At 32.3% G+C, this 24,880-nt stretch overlaps 1 protein-coding gene across 1 annotated transcript; it reads right to left on the bottom strand.

The window, feature by feature from the left end:
- Positions 1-8,453: 8,453 nt before the first annotated feature.
- Positions 8,454-24,317, bottom strand: LOC146926610 (uncharacterized). The gene is made up of 3 exons (XM_085706939.1): positions 24,265-24,317; positions 10,265-10,337; positions 8,454-9,947 (listed from the first exon to the last, which is right to left on the bottom strand). The coding sequence occupies exons 1-3, from the start codon at positions 24,315-24,317 to the stop codon at positions 8,703-8,705; spliced, it is 1,371 nt and encodes a 456-aa protein (XP_085563065.1). The 3' UTR covers positions 8,454-8,702.
- Positions 24,318-24,880: the final 563 nt, after the last annotated feature.

The following is a 24,880-nucleotide window of genomic DNA, read 5'->3' as shown; positions in this document are numbered from 1 at the left end:
ATTTAATTTAGAAATAAAATAAGATTCGAAAATAAAATAAATATACGAGGTGTTAGTATTTTATTATGTGGCATCATTCTATTATTTATTAGAATATGAGAATTATTAGTGTAAGTAGAATTGAAGGTTAGAATAGAAATAAGAATAAGTTATTGGGCCTAAAAAGATTTAGGAAGAGTGATTAGTATTATAAATAAGGAAGCTTAGGTTAGAAAGAATTTTTACGTTAAACCGCTTTTTGGAGAAAGAGGAGAAAGTGGAAAACTCAGAGAGAGAACCCTAGGAACGAAGAACGCTGCTTTTGATTTCAGAAAAACAATCTAAGGTAAGGGTGAGACTATCTTTCACTAATATTAGGTCTGTGAATCATTAGATTGCATCTAACATGCTTTAGGATGAGTTTGTGAGATTATGAGAAATTAGGGTTGTATGAACATGTGGGTAGTGAAGGGTTTTGTTTTCCATTGTTTTTCATTCATGACCTTTTGATGAATTGATGTTAAATTTCCGCTCTAATTTGTTGTGGTGATTTTGGATATGTGATTATTTTTGAATTCATGATGTTTTATGTTAAATTCATGACCCAATTGTGATTATGTTGTGTTTGAGAATTTATAAGCAAGAGTAAAACCTTTATAATTTAGATTGTCCCGTGCCAATCTAATGTATTATTTTGCTGCTGTTCATGCTAATCGATTTATGCTAAGTTCCGCTGTTACACCTTTTTGTTACGATTTGGTATATAGTTTAGCTTGCTTTAATAAGGTTCGTCGTTAGCCATTAAGAACAGTGATAGAATAGTTAGTGCCAAATCAATTTACTCTCAAGTTCTTGTTTTTTTTTCCTTCTCATACCTTTAATCATTCGCGGTTATATACAACAACTAAGTATATCAAAATCATTATCACTTGTTAATTTGTTTTTCCTTTACATGGAAGCAACTTGATAGTTTGTAGGTTTAATTAATTTTGCTTAATGTTTGACCGTATATATTGCATGGCCGTTTGTTGAAGTTGTTGACTTTGAATATGAATCAACTAGTGTGCCTATGTATATGATATCATGATAGAATAATTTGTTGTTTTGGTGATTGGCTCACGATATCATACACTATTATTTTATGAAAGAAATTTTGTCCAAATTTTATCATATATATTTTTCATAATTTTTCTTGATGCGTAAATAATTTATTTGAATTATCTCATGATGTGTATTGACGTGTTATTTAATAATGTGTTATTTATGATGCTTATGATGATGCGATGTTTAAGATGTTGTTGATTATCATTTGATGTTGTTGTACTATGATGCTGATATGAGATGAATTATTTATATGCTGCATATACTGCTGAGTCTTATTTAAGATGTAAATGTCGGTCTAAGTCAAAGAGTTGTAAGATGTTCATGAAGTTCTAAGACGTAAGATGTTGAGTCCATGCATACTCATTTATAGATGAGGGCTCATGCCCTGGAGCTTTTGCTCAACCACGACGATGGAGCTTTTGCTCAAACACGACGATGGAGCTTTTGCTCAACCACGACGATGGAGCTTTTGCTCAACCACGACGATGGAGCTTTTGCTCAACCACGACGATGAGGGCTTATGCCCTAAAATGGTACCACATGCATTTGCATTTCATGATGATTCAAGATGGTTTAAGACGTTAAGAGTTGCATAGTCGAGTTTAGATGCATTGTCAAGTCAAGTTGTTAAGTTGTGATGTTTTAACGAATTACTTTGTGATGTTTTAATGAATTACTTTGTTATGTCTTTTAGTATGATGATATGTGACGATGACTGTGACTGCTATTTGATGATATTTTGCTAAGATAAATGATGATGTTTATGTATTTAATTATAGTTGTTAAATTATAAGATGTTTATGTTGTTAAATGTAATTTATGATTTATAAGCTTAATATTATTGTTTGAGAAATCTCACCCCTTCTGCGTATATGTTGCCTCGACCGTGGGTAATGTGCAGGTTATAAAGACTAGCTGTGTTCGTGAGTAGACTCCTCACATTATGTCTAGGTGCTCTGATACGTAACGGGATGGGGATTGCTTTTACTTCTATTCCTTACGTGTCATTTTATGAACTTTTTATGAATAAGTATTGAACCAACCTTATGAGATTTTGATGAGGCCTGCGTGCCAAAGACATTTATGTTGTTGAACTAAATCCGCTGCGAAGTTTTTAAATGTTATGTTGATGAATTTTTGAAGGATAAATTATTATCTATTTTGTTAAGATTTTATGATAAAGAGATGTAGCATTCCGTTTATGTGAATTACTCTGATAATTTATTATGAAATTTTTAAGTTGGGAAAACGGGGTGTTACATAACTCTTCTTAATCTATTATAGTAGATTGTAATTTTGTATCGATGATTATAGACTATTGTTGTAATTCCATCAATTTGGAATCAATGCCTTATAGATACACATTATCGTTATTATGCAAATTACATACTGTTTGTTTATTTTTAATTAAACATTTATGCATCCCTGAAGGATTGCATAAAAGATTGATCACATCTATAATATAGTTCCCGAAGAACTATATTCAAAAAGGAACGCATCCCTTAAGGATTTGCTTAAAAACTCAAAATTGTTTTCCAATGACTTCCTGATGAATTCAAAGGTGCTGCATCCCTGAAGGATTGCTTAAAAACTCAAATTGAAATCCAATGAATTTCTGATGAATTCAAAGGTGTTGCATCCCTGAAGGATTGCTTAAAAACACAATTTTTACTGAATTCCAGATGAATTCAACAAAGGTGCATCCCTGAAGGATTGTACAAAAGAGTTAATTATATTTATTATATTTTTGATCAAGATTAAATTTATTATATAGTTTCAGAAAAACTCAAAAAGAATTCAATAAGTATTTTAATATCCCTGAAGAATTGCAAAAGTAGCACAAGTTTCATTATTTTTTATCGTAAATTTGTTCTGTTTTAGTATGATCATTTTTAGTGTTTATTTTAATCTTTGTGATGAATAATATCTTAATGTGCAAAAATAGTAATAATTTTTTTATGTGAATTTTATTGTATTTTAATATTGTAATCAATAGTATTATAGTCAACATTATATTCATTATAGTCACAACCACCTCATACAAGTCACAACTAACATAAGAACTCAATTTTAGTGAGAGAAACTTTGTCTTCTCTCTAAGTTTTCTTCCTCTTTCACACATCGAGAAGGGGTGATTTTAGGTCAATTTTTGACCTAGAATCACCCCTGTGCATCTCTTTTCCCCTTTCTTTCAATCTTAATAAGTGATCTCCACATACATCAAGTTTTTCTTTTGTGTTTTTTCGTGATTTCGTCGTCTTAGTGCGACGTTGTGTTGTTCGTCGTCTTGTGCGGCGTTGTTTGATTTCGCATATTTTGTTGTGCGGTGTTCGTTTGCTTCGTATTGAAAGATCAACTTCAGACAATCACAAATTCAATCAATGATTTGGGCGTCAACGTTGCAGATCCAGAAGCATGAGTATTCTGGTGATTTAGATTTTATCATATTATTTGTAGGCATTTTGCCGTTGAATGCTATTAACTTAGGTGCTGTGAGTTTGTTCGCAGATTCACCCTTTACGTTTTTAGCGATATTGATCATGTTATTGGCTTTGATGTATTCTATCAATATGAATGAATGAATATCCTTTGTTTTTGTCAAAAAAAAAATTATATCATTATAGTCGCATAAGTATTTTTTCTTGAGGAAATGGTCGCATGAGTATTAATATATGAATCAAAACCATGAGTATTTTAAAACTTAATTAATTAATTTACTTATGTTTACGCATCCCAAGGAACAAATTAAGTTCTTAATGTTTTATAATAGTGATATTGTTACTTAATGATTTTCCCTTTTACTATTATTCTTCCATTAAAACTTCATTAGTATGGAACAAACTTATTGCGAAACAATTTTTTTTTTTACGGAACGCAACTTTATGGAATATATTACGAAACAAATTTCTCTTTTATTATTAAGTTTTCACTTAAAAAATTTATTAGCTTTATTTTATCTAACTTGATTAATATTACAATTTGATGATAGTAGTAAGTCTTTCAAAACTCCACTTTCAAGCCCTTGAAATTTTTGGAAAGAACTAATTGACTTGGGCCATGGATGCTGAAATGTATTTAATTGTGGAAGGAAATGGAGATGCCATTAAAGAGGGAAACATGACATCTGAACAAAAAAGGCCAAAGCATTAATATTCCTTCGTCATCATATTAATGATGCCCTTAAGAATGAATATCTTACTGTGAAAGATCCACTTGTGCTGTGGAATAAACTAAAAGAAAGATATGAGCATTTAAAATCCATCATCATCCCAAAAGCCCGATATGATTGGATGCACTTGTGATTACAAGATTTTAAATTAGTGACTGCTTATAATTCTGAAGTATACAAAATCAATTCCCAGTTGGAATTGCGTGGAGAAAAGATAACAGATGAAGATATGTTAGAAAAAACATTTTCAACTTTTCATGCATCCAATATGCTCCTGCAGCAGCAGTATCGTGAAAAGGGCTTTAAAAAAAATACTTTGAATTGATTTCTTGCCTCCTTGTTGCTGAACAAAACAATGAGTTGTTAATGAAAAATCATGAAGCTCGCCCTGCTGGTGTTGCTCCATTCCCTGAAGTGAATGCATCCTAACACAACCATTTTGGAAAAGCTAGTGGTCGTGGTCATGGTCATGGTCGAGGTCGTGGTCATGGCAATGTCCATGGACGTGGTCCTGGTCATGCTCATAACCGTAATGGGAATCCCAAAAGCTCATTTTTTCACCAGAAGTTAAAAAATAATGATAAGAATGAAAAGGGAAAAGGTGGACAGAGTAGCAAAACAAATGAGAATATTTGTTATTGATGTGGAGGAAAAGGTCATTGGTCACGTACATGTCATACGCCGAAGCATTTGGTTGACCTTTATCAACAATCACTAAAAACCAAAGAGAAAAGAGTTGATCACCTTATTGGAGATGGAACCGTCAAGAAATAATTTTGTTTGCTTTCATAATAATAATAATAATAAAGTCTTATGTTTAATAGTGTTTTGAATTTCTCAATGTTATTAACAATGTCATTTTGTGATAATAAAGTGATTTCTTCGTTTTCTAGATAATTACTTATCATATCTTTAAATTCATTTTTATTCTTCTCGTTGATCTATTTTTATTTTTATATAGAATGAGTATCTATGGAGATATGTGTCTCGCTGATAGTGCACTTACCCACACAATTCTCAAAATTAAAAATATTTTTCTTGTTTAATGAGGCGAGAAGCCAATGTTATCTCATTATATGGAGGAACACAATTATATATTGATAATGCATTATACTCCTCCAAGTCTAATAGAAATTTATTAAGTTTCAGAGATATTTGTCTAAATGGATATCATCTTGAAACAAGAAATGAAGGAAGTATTGAATATCTTTGTATTACAAGACATGAGTTGGATAAAACATGTGTATTGGAAAAGCTACCTGCTTTTTCTTCTAGTTTGTACTACACTTACATTAGTAAAATTGAAGCACATACAATTGTAAACCAGAAGTTTACAAATCATGATAAATTTGAGGTTTGACATGACCAGTTGGGCCATCCCGGATGTATAATTCACAAAATGAGACAATTCATATAGACTCATGTGCATACCTTCACAATCTAACAAGATCAATCAACACAAGAGTTTCTTACCTCATTCTTCATTTATCATATTCATCAAATTACATCAACCCCATCATTTAGAAAATATAATCCTATACTCAACTCCACTCATTTCATATAAAGCACATATTTCAGATAATGCATATAATTCCTCTAATTCACATCAATCATATAAATCACGTATACTCTTACCTAATCAACTCAACAAAATTCAAATCATCATTTCAAAAGTATAGGCAAGGAAATCATCATCAAAGAAGTCATCAAGTAGATAGGAAATCATCACAATATGGAATTAGTTGAACGTCAAAATTAAAGGTTTGTGCACTCAATAGTTCTCAAATCCTAGTTTGACTGGTAAGGTTGAGTTGTTGATCTTGTGGCAGCAAGTAGATAGGAAGTGGAGAGGTGTATCTCTTAAGTAGACAGCTTCTGCAGAAAGAATTTGATGAAGAACTTGAAAAAGGAGTTTAGGTCTATTTGGTTCCTATTTTTCAATTGCATGCTCTTTTTAGATTTTAATCTTCTCGAAATGATGAACCTGATCATCAATCTTGCATCAACACATTTGCAACGAGTTCAATAATCTAGAGCAGAAACATGAACAGGTCTTCTCATTCCAGTAGCAAAGTCAATTAATTGTTTTAGATGAATGAATGTTCTTGACTTTTACATTTCCCATATACAAAATTAGAACGTACCTTTATTATTATATTTTGTTTCAGGATGCTGCTTTCAATGTATGGCTTCTGTCACAAATTTCAGGATGCTATTTTTCTTCTTGGGTATTATGTAAATGATATTATTTGCCCTTTGAAAAGGCAAGAATTGATTGCTCCTTAAATCTCTATTACAGATATTGTTGGGAAGGAAAAAAATGCAGCGGAGAAATTTGAATACGGCATATCACGGATGACTATCATTGACGTGTGTAATGATATCTAGAAAACATTAAGTGATTGATGCATGTAAAGTATCCCTCATTTTTTACTTTCTCAAATTGAGTGTCATGTTAGGAATCTGAAAACTTACTTATTTCATGATTGAAGAGTTCTATGTCTTAATTTATTATGAATGAACATCTTACAATGTTTATATTGGGTTGTTGACTAGTAGTTTCATCGGTGTGTATTTCATGTCAAGAATTAGATACTAGTTTGAATCTTCACACAGTTAGCCATTTGTGTTGTATGAACTAATCACTAGTTATTGCATTTCAGGATGCTACTTTCCATGAATTGTTCTGTTACAAATATTGTTCCAAACATGGATAATCAATCACAAATTTCAGGCAGTACACTTCGGTTGAGTTACCATTCTCTTTCCTCCGTGTTTCTTCTTCAGATATTCCTAAATGAGATTATTTCTCCTTTGAAAAGACAATAATTGCTTTCTATTTAAACTTTAATGGTAGATATTGTTGATAAGGAAAAATATGTGGCAGAGAAATTTGAATACGACACATCACAAACGACTATCCTTGATGCATGTAGTGACATCTGAAAAACAGTAAGGGATTCATGTATATAAAATAAGCCTCTGTTGGATGATATTTGTAGCCTATGTAATTTCTCAAATTAAGTGCTGTGTTAGGAAACCAACAATACCTTAATGACTGAAGAGGTCAATGTCTCAGTTTATTATGAATGAAGGAAAATCTTACAATGATGTTAAAAAGTAACAATGGGATTATGGAACTGATCATAAACAAAACTGAAGTTTTTATCTAATCCCAATCCAAATAAGCAACATGTACACTATCTCATTTTGAATGGAACGCTGAACTTGGAAAGTTGACAAAATCTCAAAGCATTCTTCTAATATGTATAATCAACTAGTAGCCACTAACACAATCATTTTTATTGCTTGAAAGACACTTAACCACCATATAACAATTCAAGCGCAACTCAATATGTTTCTAACCTCTACCTAATGATAAACATTTTAAAACGCCCAATAACTCAGCCTCAAAAGATATTTTGAAAAAACAGCTAACCAATTTTCACTCTCATCATGTAAAAGACCACCAACACTAGAAACATGAGCTTGTTTATTTTTTGGAACCAGGGGATAGGCCTCAACAGGAGCTTATTATATAGGAAAAAAAATGGAGCTCTTATATGGCTCTATATTTTATAATTTCTACGCAGTATACATACATCTTTCAGCTCAGGGTTTATGGAATTGAATGGTAAGGTCATGCTAGTTAACTAGAATTTGAATTCAAGCTAAGTAAGTATTGACTTGGCTTGGTTTTGATATTCATTGTGATATGAATTTGTGAACTTTTAGTAATATGCTGCATGGTCTGGTTAATATACGCTGTTTTTGAAGCGATATAAACTAATGCAGAAAACTAATTCAGAACAGTTCGAAAACCATTTCGTACAACAGTTTGAAAAAATAGTTAGGTTCTATTCGATTCAATTTTTTCAAGAAGAAATAAGCTACGATAATGACATCAAGAAATTATGGAAGGAAAATAATATTTTTGGTTACTTTGGGAGAATCATAATAACAATGGATATTAACTTACGTTGGATTACCATTTATGATCATTGCCTACATACTTGGATAATTCTAGTCCTTTATGCATAGTCATAGATTACAATTTATGTGGACACTAATAAATCCAAAAGAAAGAAATAAAAATTAGCAAGGAAAACAACAGAAATTTGAAACTAATAAATCCATAAGAAAGAACATATGAGCAATGTTTCAAGATTAACTAAATCCTTTCTTTAGGATCACCACTGCATGCTTTAAAGAAAGAAATAAAAATCATGGTCTAAGAAATATAGATCCTTAAAGAGAATGGAAAAGAAAAAAGAAATAAAAGAGTTGGCAGAGGATAGTGTGGTTGCTGCAAGGGAACCTTCTGGACATTCTTCAATAGCAAAAAAAAATTGTATGCCAAATGCATGATGGATAATTTTAAAGCCATGAAGAAGTCAAATTGAAGACATCATTGGCATACAATCAAACATATGAAAATGTCCCAGTGGAATTACCATAAACTTGGTACAAACCATAAAGGATAAGGAACATCACCATGCTTTAATGTCTCCTTAGGGAGGTATATGATGCTTCTAACATTCAAACAAAACAACCCAAACTCTAAACTTGTCGGTGGATTTAATCTTGGACATGGAAAAGTAATGGCAAAATAGACACTATTCCCTCTAACTAACTCTTCACTGTAATTAAGTTCATCTCTTGGCATTACCATGCTGTTCCAATTACTAAGAAAAGCCACTCTATCTTCCAGCTTCACATTCTGCCACTCAATAGGACTCTTGTTCGTGTCCAGCTTGAACACTTCAAAGCTGGTAACCTGAGGTGGCTTTGAAAATGCTGAGATGACTTTGAAACGGTCAGAGACATGTTGTTGAGTTTCAATCTCACCTTTGTAGAACATATAAATGAAGTATAACTCTCCTAATGTTTTATCTTTGGCTAGAAAACAGATATAAAAACTTGATCTTTCTGGCCTTGGCAATTCAGCCAACACTTTAGCCTTCGGATGTCCATTAGTGGAGTCTTTAAGATCATAAACAAATATAGAACCTGAGGATGAGTCTGTTACATACAATTTTGGACCAATAATTTCTATGTCCGTAAAATTAGTCGTTGAATCCTTACCTGACTCAACTATAGTCCATGCCTTTTCAAAGAGTTTATAAATTCCAATGTGACAATAATCACTCAAAAGGCCAACCAAATAACAATCTGAACCATCACAGTTTGGTTTGGAAGAGGCCACCATTTTTCTCACAGGTAATATTCCATCATATTGGGCGGAAGAGGGCAATTGTAACTTTGATGGTATCGTGATTCTAACATCAGTCACTGGATTCAAAAAGAAAAACTTTGCAAAACCTTTTTCAGAATTGTCACTCACAATCAACCAGCCTTCAACTGAGCCAATACATATATCATCCCGCAACAGTGGTGTCCTAAGGCAATGTAAACTTTTTGTACTCAAGCTAGGAAGTTCAGGTAAAGGGCAGCAATGCTTGTTTTCAATGATTTTGGAAACCGTTTTCCTACAAGAATGGCAAATGGCTCTCAATCCAAGGTAATCTTTAAGAGGCAAACGCTTCATAATCCGTTCCAACACATCAACTGGTAGATTTGTCAATATGTTTTTTTCTTCCATCTCATATTTTTCAATGAGAGACACTGCATAATCATTGCCATTTGCAAATATTAGTGGTATACAAGAAGTATATGTTTCTTTTGACCTAAATGGCTAATTGATGTTATAAGACATCATCAATAACATAAGGAATCTCAACTGGTTGATAGTTTGAAAGTGTAATCATAGTAATCAATACGACACTTTAAACGATAGTAATTAAGAGAACAAATACAAGTCTGATAGTTTGAAAGTGTAATCATAGTAATCAATACGACACTTTATACGATAGTAATTAAGAGAGCAAATACAAGTCAGAAGACTAATAAGAAAAAGTGAAAAATAACATAGACGCCACTAATGAAAGCACCAATATTGTTCAGAGTGGAAGTGGATTTAGCTTAAAAGTATAATTTATTATCACTTTATACTTGTACAGTTATTAGAATTTTCACAAAGCAAAACCAGAAACGTGTACATAGTCTGAGCGAACACTCAGTAAATCTGCAGCCAACAAAAACAAGCAACTATGAGTCTATGACAAAAATAACATATAATTCAGAGAGTACACTTACACATACAAGATTTAGGACGTTTCATCAATTTCAGTAGCGCTATTATCAATCTGAAAATCAAATTGTGTAGCTCCACTATCAATCAGAAAACTAGAAATTAAGCATAAGAAACCCTGGTCTTTTTTTTTTTTTTTTTTTTTTTTGAGGAGGAGAAACCCTAATCCATTGAGAAGCTTAAACTTTCTGAATGAAGGATCAAAAAGTTAGTTTTAAAAAAGGGGACTAAAATCCTTCAAAAAAAAAAAAGGGGGACTAAAAGTTAAAATACATATAAATAAGAGATTAGAAGTGCATTAAGGTCATTTTGGAGAGTTATATGGTCATTTTGTAGTTAATTATCTCATCGATTAGTTTTCATAATTATTTTCATAATTATAGGAAGAGGTTGTTTCACGATAGAGCAATTTGGGGTTAGTTTGTGAAGACTAAAAGGAAGCCATAACAAAAACAACAAAATTTAAGTGGTGACCATAATTATAGGAAGTGATGGTCTCTTCAAGTGGTGGCCATAATTACAGCAAGTGGTTGTTCCTTGAGAGATAGGGTTAGTGGCTATTGAAGTGGTAACATCATTTTGTTAGAAGCCAAATTAGCCCCATTTAAATTGGCATCGGCATAATCGAAGTAATTAGCATACACAAAAGTCTCAAACCAGCATCACTAGAACAACTCAACTGGTTTAGAACAAAAACATTTTTATTATCAACTACTAAAATTGAAATTACTTACAAAATCAATCATTACCTTTTGCTTTATTTTATAATATGGACTTTATAGTATCATGACAAAATAAAATGTTTCCTCCCCTTCGAAAAAAAGTTTCCGCAAATAGAAGTTCATAAAATTCTAATATGTCATCAGTTGATCTCTCAATTTCACCGATTTCGAGGACAAAAATGTCTTTTTGAAAATAATCACCATCCCAAAATCTTCTTTCAAGATGTTGACTAAAATAATCAAAATATGTGAACCGAAAGTAAATAAAATTTCAATGTCATAAAATTGTTTCTATGTCACTAATGCTATTTTATTTTTTTTATTTAATTTCTATGTCACTAATGAGATTGAAATTTGTGTTCTGCTTGAAACTAGAGTTAAAGTTGACAAATTCAAAAAGGTTTATGGCTTGATGTTTAAAGATTGGTCTGTTGTTAATAATTATGATGTTGCTGCTGCAAATGGTAGAATTTGGATTGCTTGGAACCCAAAACTTTGGGATGTTAAATCTGATGCATCTTGTGCCAAAATTATACATTGTGAAGTGGTTCATTTAGAATCAAACATTTGTTTTAATCTAGTTGATGTGTATGCTTTTAAAACCCAGCAACAAAGGAAAGGGTTGTGGAATTTTATTAATGACATCTGTAATAAAACTTCAGGGAACTTGTTAATTGGAGGTGATTTGAACAGTGTATTGTTGGTTGATTATAGGTTGAGTGGTAATCCAGTTATACTCAATAGGAAATTCAAGATTCTGCAGATTGTCTTCTCATGAATGATCTTTCAGAGGTAAGAACAATAGGAGATTATTACACATGGTGCAATATATGTTTTGCTAATGCTCTACTTCTGTTTTCAAGAGGAGATGTGTGGTCTGTAACGCAGTTGTTTGATGTTTTTAATTTGTTTTCTAATACATTTGGACTCAAAGCTATCCAATCTAAAACCTCAATATCTTTGGTGGTGTAACTTAATGTTCAAGAGGCAATCTTCACCAAGTTAAGTCTTACTAGAGGTGAACTCCCTTTTAAATTTTTGGGTGTTCCTTTATACTCTAAAAAATTAACTGTTATGAAATGCCAACCTTTGGTAAAGAAAATTATTAGTAGGATTGAAAACTGGTCATTTAAGTTGTTATCTTATGCTGGAAGATTACAACTTATTAAGTCAGTGTTATTTGGTGTGCAGACTTATTTGGAGCCAAGTCTTTTCCCTTCCTCAAAAAGTATTGAAACTAATTCAAACTGTTTGTAGAGTCCTCCTCTGGACTTGTAAATCTGGTATTTCAAAAAGACCTCTTATTGCCTCGGAGCATATTTGTTTGCCAAAATCAGCTGGTGGATGAAATGTTATAGATTTGAATTGTTGGAACCAAGCTGCTCTTAGTAAGCAGTTTTGGAACTTGGCCAATAAGAAAGATGTCTTTTGGGGTAAGTGGGTTCATGAATATTACATAAAAGTGTGAAATGTGCTTCCAATGGAAGTACCATCACAAGCTTCATGGGTAGTAAAAAAAGTTTTTAATGGAGCAAAGACTTTTTCCAATGTCAATGGTAATGTTTTCCAACAAGCTAATTAACTTCTCTATTAAGCGAATGTATAATGCTTAAGAGGTGATTTTGTCAAAGTTAGTTGGAGGAAAATGACATGTAATAACCCTATCCCCCCAAGTGTTTGTTTGTTACTTGGCTAGCTATTCATGGTAGATTGCCAACTTCTGACAGATTAAGTAAAGTTGGAATTAATTGTGACCAAACGTGAATCTTGTTAAACAAGTGACTTCAAACACACAAGAGGGGGGTGAATTGTGTTCTTTAGAAAACGATTTAAAATAAGCACTTAAAAAAAGTTTTAACCAATTAAAATAAAGTGATTATGAAAGGTTTAAATAAAAATAAAAATAGATATGGTGAGATAAAATAAATGACAAATAAAGTAAAAGAGATAAAGGGATGAGAGAAAAGACACAAGAAGTTTATACTAGTTCGGCCTAAAACAACAAGGCCTAGTCTAGTCCCCAAGGAAAAGCCCCTTGAGATTTTCACTGCTCAAGCTTTTAATTAGGATAAGCCGGTAACCTTTACAAATAACGAGCACTCTCCAAACAAAACAATCCTTTGTAGAAGAGGCTCTAAAACCAAGAGATATCACCTCTCTTGAAACCTTGGGATCGCACCCAATACAAATAAGAGTTACAACAATTAAATAATACACCAAATGTGTAGATATAACAAATTGAAGCACAATTACTACAACTTAACTATGTAGTATAAAACAGCTCTCAATAAAATAAATTAGCAAGTGTAAAAATAATGAGAGTGATGAATAATATTTTTGACAATGTTTAGTGAAAATATGAGTTGTGTCAAAAGGCTACTACAAGCCTCATATTTATATGCAAAAATGGAATGAAGAAGGAGACCAATTTAGCATTGTTCCATCGGTAACAAAAGCATAGTTTAATGCAAAGTTAACTGAGTCAATATGCAATTAAAATAAAAGTATCCGTTGCAAAGATCAGCATTTTCATAAACACGTTGAAATGTCTACCATTTAAAACCATTATACCATTACCATATATGATATATATTTATGCATTAAAGAAAGTAATCTGAAACATATACGCTGAATAAAATTCTTTGATGCATAAATCTTTGTTTCTACTATATAAAATAGTTGGTAATGATGATGATAGAAAAACACAACGAAATCTCAATGCATGCTAAATATATTTTTAAGTTAAAAAGTAATTATGCAAATTCAGAATTAATTATAACTTTTCATGAAAAAATATTTTTATGCAAAATCATATTTAGATGAAAATCATTGTGAGTGTGTGATTTATTTTCATGAGAGCTTTTTCTACTACTTACATAAAGTCCTAATACAAATAAAAATAAAATTCAAGACTTGAAAGCTTGAATCTTCTTTTCCGCTTTTTGCATCTTTGTTCTTCTAGGACTTCTTTTGTCAATCATCAAAACCAAAGTATTCCTGTCAAGGCATATATTCACACATCTTGTGTAAAAAAGAGAATGAAACCTCTTCTCACCTATTATTTACTTGTGAGTATTCAATGGTTGTATGGACAGGTGCAATGCAATGGAGTAACATGAACATTAATGTTTGCAACTGGCAGATTGTGATGCAACATATTCAATGTTTGTACAACATGAACACTGGTACTCATCATATGAGCATAAAGCTCTTGAGTATTACGCATATATGATTTGAAAGGAAAGGAATGCCAGAAGATTTCAGCACATTCACCAATCAGTTCAGGAACTCCTTAATCAAATCAAAAAGATTGTTTACATTAGTGGGTTGAAATCTAAAAAGACGAAGAGTCTAATGTTAAGATTGTGAGGCCTTTGACTTTTTTTGTTTTGTTTTTGTTTTTGTGAGATTAACTATTGCTTCTTTGTTTTGTGGCTTCTATTTGTAATAACTATTTTGATTAATGAAATTTATCTCTATTTACCAAAAAATGAGATTAATTCTATATAATTTCAAAGAACATTCTTTTTATAGTCCTAGAGAATGCTCCATATAATTCGAAGTGTACCTCGTAAAATTCAAAAGAAAATTTTGCATATCATGTCTTCTAAAGTGAAAAGATGTATCTAAGAAGAAATAGGAGATTCAAAATTTTGTATAATCGTTGATCAATCGCATGATGAATCTCTAAGGGGAAAATGGCTATTGTTGTTTTGAGATATGTGGATAAAAATGGTAGCATAGAATAACTTTTTAATATTGTGCTTGTTAAGGATAAAATGGTATCGCTTAGATACAAACTCACCAAATTTTACCGGCAATAACTTTGTATCACTTAGGCTTTGTTTGAGTTTGGAGGGGAGGGGAAGTAAAAACTCTGACGGGTGGAAAATATGAAGGAAAATGGAAAGATCTTTCAAATTTTTTTAAAAGAGTAGTTTTTTAGAAAATGATAAGTTAATGCATATCATTACTATATTCTTAATTTTAAAAGTATTATACAACGTAGATTAAATTTGAAGAATTCATACAAAACCTCCAAAACCCACATTTACTACAATTTTTTAGTTCCCCAAATTAGGAGAGTTTTGTATTTTAAAGAAAGGTTAACCCCCCAAAGCCCTCCCCTCCCATTCTCCTCTATTTCTTCCCTGTTCTCATTCCTTTTTGCTCAAGCCTTCCCCTCCCTTTGTAACGCCCTCCTTTTTATTTAATTATTTTAATTAGTTTTAGAATATATTTATATATTTATATGATGTATATGAGGGATATATGATTTGTTGAGATTATGTATTTTTATATATCAGTTAATATATTTTGTTGAATGATATTTTGTTATGTTATATGTTGGTATTTCCTAGCATAATATATTTGTTAATTGTTATAGATATATATTTGTTATTTGGTGTATTATTATATATTTAGTAGAGAAATATTATTTATTAGAATATGAGGATTATTAGTGTGAGTGGATTTGGGGGTTAGAATAGAAAGAAGAGTAAGTTGTTGGGCCTAAATAGATTTGGGAAGAATATTTTAGTATTATATATAGAGAAGCTTAGGTTAGAAAGAGTTTACCCTAAAACCGCTTTTTTGGAAAAGAGGAGAACAAGAAAGAAGAGAAGAGAAGAGAAAAGTCAAGAGAAGAGGAGAATACCTTAGGAAAGAAGAACGCTGCTGCTGATTCAGGAATTAATCTAAGGTGAGGGTGAGACTATCTTGCATTAATTTTAAGTTGTTAAATCATTAGATTGCATCTAACAAGTTGGGGAAAGTTTGTGAGAATTTGAGAATTAGGGTTTTGAGAGAGATTTGATGATTAGATGATGAAAACTTGTTGAATTGATGTAGAAATTGTATACAGTCCTTAGATAACCCATATGATGATTATTGGATGTAGTTTTGAGGTTAGAACCATTGAATTGGATGAGATGTTGGTGAGTTTAAGAATTAGGGTTTAATAATTGTAATAGGTTGTTAATAAATTTGAGAACCCTTTGAATTTGCATACAGTAAGTTGATGAATAATTAGTGTTCTAATGATAGGGCAATCATAGGGTAATGATTAGGGTCAAGTTTGGAGAGTATTGGATCGAATACGAAGTGGAAAAGATTTCCCCAAAGCGATATCGCAGCAGAACTGCGATTTTGCTGTCAATGTGCAAAACGCGTTTTTATTGTCTCAGTTTGACAAGTTTAAGTTCTGAATTGGGTTTAGGTGTAAACACGAAAGTTGTAGGATGGATGTTAGCTTTCTAATGTCGTTGGTCTCACGTCAATAGGATTTATAGAACTTGAGTTATGATCAAATTACTGCACGTAGGTCACAGTGAATTTTTATAGACTTTCAGCACAACTTTTCCGAATTTAAAATAAAAATTGGTACTGATCGGTACAGAATTGGTCTTAGGCGTAAACATGAAAGTTTTAGATAATTTTGTTAGCTTTCCAGTGGCTATGGTTTGACGTGAAAATGATGTTTAGTCTTTGAGTTATGATGAAAATACTACAGGGAGGTCTTAGCAAAATTGTACGGTGACAGCCTTCTCTGTTTCATGTTTTTGCGTTTTGTTCATATGTTTCTGTTTTGAATTGATCTTTGTTGTAAACATGAAAGTTGTTGATATTTGTGATATCTTTCCAATAGCTTTGGTTGGACATGAAAATATGTTGTGGATAATTTATTATGTTTTTACAAAGATACATAGTGAATTATTGTTGATGTTTAAATACAATGTTATATGAAGTTGTTTATGATTGATGAATATGATGTTTTAAGATGTTGTTTATTATCATTTGATATTGATATATTGTGATATGATATGATATGAATTATTTATGTGATCCATATGTTGTCAAGATGTTAAGATGTTAAGACGTTAAGATGATAAGAGTTGTTAAGTCGTCAAGTCGTTATGAAGTCATCAAGTTATTAAGATGTTATGTTGTCAAGATATCAAGATGTTAGGATGTCAAAGATGTTCATGAAGTTGTCTAAGTTGTAGGAAGTTGAGTCCATTGCATACTCATATAGGTTGGTTGGGGGCTTGATGCTCTGGAATGCTTAGTCATTCACACGATTAGTTGGGAGCTTGATGCTCTGAAGAAAGTTGGTTGGGAGCTTGATGCTCTGAAGAGCCTATTTACGCTCATATAAGTTGGTTGGGAGCTTGATGCTCTGTATTGGTACCAAATGCATTTGCATATCAAGAAGTTTTAAGATGATTTAAGATGTGAAGTTGTCGAGTTGTCAAGTTGTTAAGTTGTCAAGATGCTAAGATGATTTGAGATTTTAAGAGTTACATAGTCGAGTTGAGTCGCATTGTTGAGTTAAGTGAGGTTTGATTATGAAGTTTGATTGTGATTTGATGATTATGATTTAATGATGATGTTTGTTTATGAAGTTGACTATGAACTTGATTATGAAGTTGTTTTCGATAAATGCTATGTTTTGATAATGATACTTATGTGAATTATATGATGATGCTTACGATTATATTTGGTGTTAGATATTGATGCTTATGATCATGATTTAAGATAAGATGTTTTATGAATAATAATTGAGATTACTTGATGAAGTATATGACTAATGTAGGAAGGATAATGACACTAGTTAAGGAAGTTTAAGTTATTAGATATGATTAATGAATTATAAGATGTTTAAGTTGTTGAATGTACTTTATATGATTTATATGCTTAATATTATTGTTTGAGAAATCTCACCCCTCTGCTTGGAAATGTTGCTCTTCGTATGGGTAACTTGCAGGTAACCAGGATTAGTTGCGGTCGTGAGTGGACTCCTCACAAGTGTGTCTTAGGTGCTCTGATACGTAACGGGATGAGATTATGTCTTCTATTTCTATTCCTTACGTATTACTTATGGATTTTTATGAATAAATGTTGAACAAGACTTATGAGATTTTTATGTTGAGGCCTGCGTGCCAAAGATTATTTTTATTGTTGAACTAATTTCCGCTGCGAAGTTTTGAATTACTTATGTTAAATGATTTTGAAGAATAAATTGTTATTTATTCAGTTTATGAATTTTTAAGAAGTGTAGCATTCAGTTTAAAGTTGAAAAACTCTGATTTATTTATGAAATTTTTACGTTGGGAAAACGGGGTGTTACAATTGGTATCAGAGAAGGTCGGTCCGTCCGGCCAAGTTGATGAGTCGTTGTGTCGTGTCGTCATGTTTTCTAGTTAGTAGTTATGTTTTTTATGTGATCATGTTTAACTGACTAACTTGATGTGGTTTTTGTGTTTTGTTTGAAGAAGTAATGACTATATTTATTTTCTATTGTGCTTGAATTTCGAGGACGAAATTCTTTTAAGTTGGGGAGAGTTGTAACGCCCTCCTTTTTATTTAATTATTTTAATTAGTTTTAGAATATATTTATATATTTATATGATGTATATGAGGGATATATGATTTGTTGAGATTAGATGTCTTTTTATAATTTAGTTAATATATTTTGTTGAGTGATATTTTGTTATGTTATATGTTGGTATTTACTAGCATAATATATTTGTTAATTGTTATAGATATATATTTGTTATTTGGTGTATTATTATATATTTAGTAGAGAAATATTATTTATTAGAATATGAGGATTATTAGTGTGAGTGGATTTGGGGGTTAGAATAGAAAGAAGAGTAAGTTGTTGGGCCTAAATAGATTTGGGAAGAATATTTTAGTATTATAAATAGAGAAGCTTAGGTTAGAAAGAGTTTACCCTAAAACCGCTTTTTTGGAAAAGAGGAGAACAAGAAAGAAGAGAAGAGAAGAGAAAAGTCAAGAGAAGAGGAGAATACCTTAGGAAAGAAGAATGCTGCTGCTGATTCAGGAATTAATCTAAGGTGAGGGTGAGACTATCTTGCATTAATATTAAGTTGTTAAATCATTAGATTGCATCTAACAAGTTGGGGAAAGTTTGTGAGAATTTGAGAATTAGGGTTTTGAGAGAGATTTGATGATTAGATGATGAAAACTTGTTGAATTGATGTAGAAATTGTATAGAGTCCTTAGATAACCCATATGATGATTATTGGATGTAGTTTTGAGGTTAGAACCATGGAATTGGATGAGATGTTGGTGAGTTTAAGAATTAGGGTTTAATAATTGTAATAGGTTGTTAATAGATTTGAGAACCCTTTGAATTTGCATACAGTAAGTTGATGAATAATTAGTGTTCTAATGATAGGGTAATCATAGGGTAATGATTAGGGTCAAGTTTGGAGAGTATTGGATCGAATACGAAGTGGAAAAGATTTCCCCAAAGCGAAATCGCAGCTGAACTGCGATTTTGCTGTCAATGTGCAAAACGCGTTTTTATTGTCTCAGTTTGACAAGTTTAAGTTCCGAATTGGGTTTAGGTGCAAGCACGAAAGTTGTAGGTATGGATGTTAGATTTCTAATGCCGTTGGTCTCACGTCAATACGATTTATAGAACTTGAGTTATGGTCAAATTACTGCATGTAGGTCACAGTGAATTTTTATAGACTTTCAGCACAACTTTTACGAATTTAAAGTAAAAACTGGTACTGATCGGTACAGAATTGGTGAACATGAAAGTTTTAGATAATTCTGTTAGCTTTCCAGTGGCTTTGGTTTGACATGATAATGATGTTTGGTCTTTGAGTTATGATGAAAATACTACAGGGAGGTCTTAACGAAATTGTACGGTGACAGCCTTCTCTGTTTCAAGTTTTTGCGTTTTGTTCATATGTTTCTGTTTTGAATTGATCTTTGTTGTAAACATGAAAGTTGTTGATATTTGTGATATCTTTCCAATAGCTTTGGTTTGACATGAAAATATGTTGTGGATAATTTATTATGTTTTTACAAAGATACATAGTGAATTATTGTTGATGTTTAAATACGATGTTATATGAAGTTGTTTATGATTGATGAATATGATGTTTTAAGATGTTGTTTATTATCACTTGATATTGTTATATTATGATATGACATGAATTATTTATGTGATCCATATGTTGTCAAGAGGTTAAGATGTTAAGACGTTAAGATGATAAGAGTTGTTAAGTCGTCAAGTCGTTATGAAGTCATCAAGTTATTAAGATGTTAAGTTTTAGGAAGTTGAGTCCATTGCATACTCATATACGTTGGTTGGTGCCTTGATTCTCTGGAATGCTTAGTCATTCACACGATTGGTTGGGAGCTTGATGCTCTGAAGAGCCTATTTACGCTCATATAAGTTGGTTGGGAGCTTGATGCTCTGAAGAGCCTATTTACGCTCATATAAGTTGGTTGGGAGCTTGATACTCTGTATTGGTACCAAATGCATTTGCATATCAAGAAGTTTTAAGATGATTTAAGATGTGAAGTTGTCGAGTTGTCAAGTTGTTAAGTTGTCAAGATGCTAAGTTGATTTGAGATGATAAGAGTTACATAGTCGAGTTGAGTCGCATTGTCGAGTTAAGTGAGGTTTGATTATGAAGTTTGATTGTGATTTGATGATTATGATTTAATGATGATGTTTGTTTATGAAGTTGATTATGAATTTGATTATGAAGTTGTTTTCGATAAATGCTATGTTTTGATAATGATACTTATGTGAATTATATGATGATGCTTACGATTATATTTGGTGTTAGATATTGATGCTTATGATCATGATTTAAGATAAGATGTTTTATGAATAATAATTGAGATTACTTGATGAAGTATATGACTAATGTAGGAAGGACAATGACACTAGTTAAGGAAGTTTAAGTTATTAGATATGATTAATGAATTATAAGATGTTTATAGTTGTTGAATGTACTTTATATGATTTATATGCTTAATATTATTGTTTGAGAAATCTCACCCCTCTGCTGGAAATGTTGCTCTTCGTATGGGTAACTTACAGGTAACCAGGATTAGTTGCGGTCGTGAGTGGACTCCTCACAAGTGTGTCTTAGGTGCTCTGATACGTAACGGGATGGGATTATGTCTTCTATTTCTATTCCTTACGTATTACTTATGGATTTTTATGAATAAATGTTGAACAAGACTTATGAGATTTTTATGTTGAGGCCTGCGTGCCAAAGATTAATTTTATTGTTGAACTAATTTCCGCTGCGAAGTTTTGAATTACTTATGTTAAATGATTTTGAAGAATAAATTGTTATTTATTCAGTTTATGAATTTTTAAGAAGTGTAGCATTCTGTTTAAAGTTGAAAAACTCTGATTTATTTATGAAATTTTTACGTTGGGAAAACGGGGTGTTACACCCTTCCCCTCTCAACTCGCAAATAAAGCTATGGGTAATTGATGAGGCTGAATATAATCGCCCTAAAATAATAATGAGTTTAGGAAAATTGTCAGGTTGTAAAGAATAAGAGTTAAGATAAAACGGTAATGTTAAAGAAGTGATGAGGTATATATAAACAAGGAAAAGGAGAGGTAGGGTTAAATAAATAGATATGGTGAGGGATAATGATCACGATAAGGATAAGTATCGAATTCCCTAAGATTATTAAAACGAAACTATAACAGTGTAAACCGCGTGGTCACATTGTGAGCCATAAAAAAAAGGAATTCAAGTTGAAGGAGAATAAGACGAATATAAGAGGGGTTATAAAGTGGTTTTAATGAGAAGAATATATATATATATATATATATATATATATATATATATATATATATATATGTTTGTAAGAGGTAATGACGTGGGCGAGGTAGAACACTAGAGTAAGGGTTGCGGCTAATGATTTAATCTAGATTTAAAGGGTACAGACCGAGTAAAATAAGTGTACGATGTTAGTGATCTAAGGGAATAGACGACAATAATGATGAAATTAATACATGACGAAAGACGAAAAATGACGAATGATGAAAAATGACGAATGACTATGATGTAAAGATGATGTGTTGTCATGTGTCTTTTTAAATGATGTTTGGTGAGTCTTCATGCATCATATCATACTGCATAACGACGAATGACGAATGACAAAATGTATGTTTCAGAAACACATCTCTGAACTACATTATTATGATGATCGGATCTGATACCGGAATGCATGTAGGTCTATGAATGAGGTATGTTGCATAAAGGTCATGTTATGTTAACTGTGATATATTCTAATGATGTGAATATGGTGTGTGTGTGTGTGTGTGTGTGTGTGTGTGTGTGTGTGTGTGTGTGTCAGGTGTGCATAAGATGTATCTGTTAATGATGTTTATGAAATAAATTGAACGAATATTATGATGAATGATTGATGATGATATGATGAATGATTGATGATGATGTGATAAAGGACTGATGATGATATGATTATCTACTTTATTATTAATGTATACCAATAGCGAGCCAAAAGCGTGCTAAGTCCATAAGCTACTGGAAGTTGGACGCTTAATGTTATACCCTAATTTTGGACCTAAAAATACTAACTCTATTCTTCTTTTCTTGCATTATAAGTCATTTGAACTGTGTCTGATCAATTGCATCTTTCTCTGCATTTTATTTCAATTTTATTTGCAAAATTCACATAGAAGGGTATTTTAGTCATTTCCTATGTTAAAATTTCTTTCAGTCTTTTAAAAATTTGTTTGAGTCCTTTCAAATAGTTTGAATAAGTCTTCATTTCAATTCTATGTCAAAACCCATTTCAAAAATTGCATTTGAAGTCATTTTGAGTCAGTTTTGCCCCTAGGGGCATTTTAGTCTTTTCATGTGTCAAGACTCTGTTTAAACCCTTAAAATTGTCTCTGAGTCTTTTAATTTTGTTTGTATAAGTCTTTGCTTCAATTCCTTGTTAAAAATCCATTTTTAAAATTCATCTGAGTCATTTTTAGTCGTTTTAAGCCTCCGGGGGCATTTTGGTCATTTCAGATAATATTGCTGATTCATTTTAATCTGCTTTGTTGTTTTAATCGTCTCGCTTTACGTTAATTTTCAATTTACTTTTTCAATTCAATTTTAGTTTTAATTTTCATTTTGGTCCTTGTACTTTTGTTATTTGCATTTTAATCCCTTTTTAAGTTTGTTAGAGTCCAAGTGCCACGTGTCCAAATGTTATTAGTCCACAAAAGTTTGTTAGAGTCCAGTGCCACATGTCTCATTCCAATTGGCCCAAAGCTTACCACATCATCTATAAATGGGTCAAAGTCAAGTCAAAGTCCACACATTCAATCATTTTCCCACAAAAAAATCACAAAAAAATAACAGAAATCCATTTTCTTCCCTCTTTTCTTTTCCTCACGTGTCTATTTTCTCACCACCATAACAACCACTCTAACCACCATAACCACCCTAACTAAGTCCATAACCACCACCTTCAACCTCTTTCCACCACCACAAACCACCACCATCTTCATCAATCTTCATCCCTAACCTCCATAACCACCTCTATCCAACACAATCATCTACAACTTCACAAAATCAATTCAAGCTGTCAAAAAAATCAAACCAATCGGCCTCATCACATGAATCCATCACCACACTAGTTAAGATCAAGGTTCGTTTCAAGCACATAACAGCAGGTTCGTGTTCTGATCCGAACTCAACCTTTGAATCGATCCATCACAATTCCAGTCACGGTCCAGCATCAGAAAATCAAGAACGAACCAAATCAATTTCGTCACCAGCTGTAGCAGCGTGAAGAAAACGTGCAGAATCACGCACAAACCGAACCGGAAGGGAAAGCAATTCGTGAAGGAGGACGAAGTGGATCCAAAGTTTCCGTCGATTCACCTTTTCCTCCGATTCAAACGCCGGTAACGTGTTTCAAGTTTTTAATCCAATTCACATGTTTGCGGTAATGGTTGATGATGTCAATTGTAAAGTTTTGTGAAAATTTTGCTGTAATTTGCGGATTTAGGCTTTGTGTGTTGCGATTTGACTAAAAGAAGAAGAGGATTCGGTTTAATTGAAAAGTTTTAAAGGAAAAGGAAGTTAAAACCTCCGGCGTGGCGGCGCCGCCTCTCTCGGCCGACCACCACCGCGCCGGAGCTAAGCTTCAAGGTGAAGTATTCATCTTCCTTTCCATTGTTCCAGATCGCAACATACAGGGAGAGAAAAGAGCAATTGTTTTGATTGTGTTGTTACCTTGCATATTCATGTTTTTATGCTAACCCATGGGTTTTGACCCGTTTTGGTACCCATTACCCATAACCCGCTCCATAATCTTACCCATACCCAGCCTCTTGTAGCCCAGTTTCGTTTTCCTGAGGCCCAATTGCCATGGCTATGCTGGCCTGCTGCTCGCACCCCCCTTTTCCTGGGCGTTTCCTTGTTTTTTTTGCTATTTTCACCCCCTGCGCATGAATTTGCTTTTGATAAGATTCCCAAAAATTCCCATTGATTTTCTTGATGGTTTTTGTTTGTTTCTTGATGTTTCTTGCTTGATAGATATTAGGAAAATATGTGAAAAATATGTTGTCCTTTTTTAATACATTTCTTTCAAATTTTGTTGAAAAACCTTGATCAAAAACTTGTAAAAATTTGGGTGAGCTTTATTGCGATAATCTTGATCAATTTAGGATTGTTTCTTGTGCATTTTGAAGGCTGGAAATTGATGGAGGAATACATGGGAAATTGTGTGGGTTTGTGTTGTTTTTTTGTCATATTTTGTGAAACTTTTTGCATATTCTAATTCCAATATCTTGGCTCGTGATAATTGGTACTTGATGGGTGATCTTAGGGTGTTATTTGTTGCATAATATGTAGTGTTTGGTGCTGTTTTGAATGGGTGATAATTGGTTGCTTAGTTAGCAAGTTATTTGTCATTTTAATATGTGAATTGGTG

Source organism: Medicago sativa, chromosome 4 (assembly GCF_051527215.1).
Source record: "Medicago sativa cultivar Bolivia chromosome 4, Bolivia_mono, whole genome shotgun sequence".
NCBI lineage: Eukaryota > Viridiplantae > Streptophyta > Magnoliopsida > Fabales > Fabaceae > Medicago > Medicago sativa.
Note: the sequence above shows the minus strand (reverse complement) of the source record. Positions and strands in the feature narration are given on the sequence as shown.

What these genes read in the sequence shown, in the direction of transcription:
- LOC146926610 (XM_085706939.1), bottom strand. Translation starts at nt 24,317, where the DNA reads ATGGCAATTGGGCCTCAGGAAAACGAAACTGGGCTACAAGAGGCTGGG. An exon ending in CTACAAGAGGCTGGGTATGG is followed by an intron (nt 10,338 to 24,264) that starts GTAAGATTATGG and finishes TGTTGGCTGCAG; the next exon opens with ATTTACTGAGTGTTCGCTCA. An exon ending in AAATTCTAATAACTGTACAA is followed by an intron (nt 9,948 to 10,264) that starts GTATAAAGTGAT and finishes AACATCAATTAG; the next exon opens with CCATTTAGGTCAAAAGAAAC.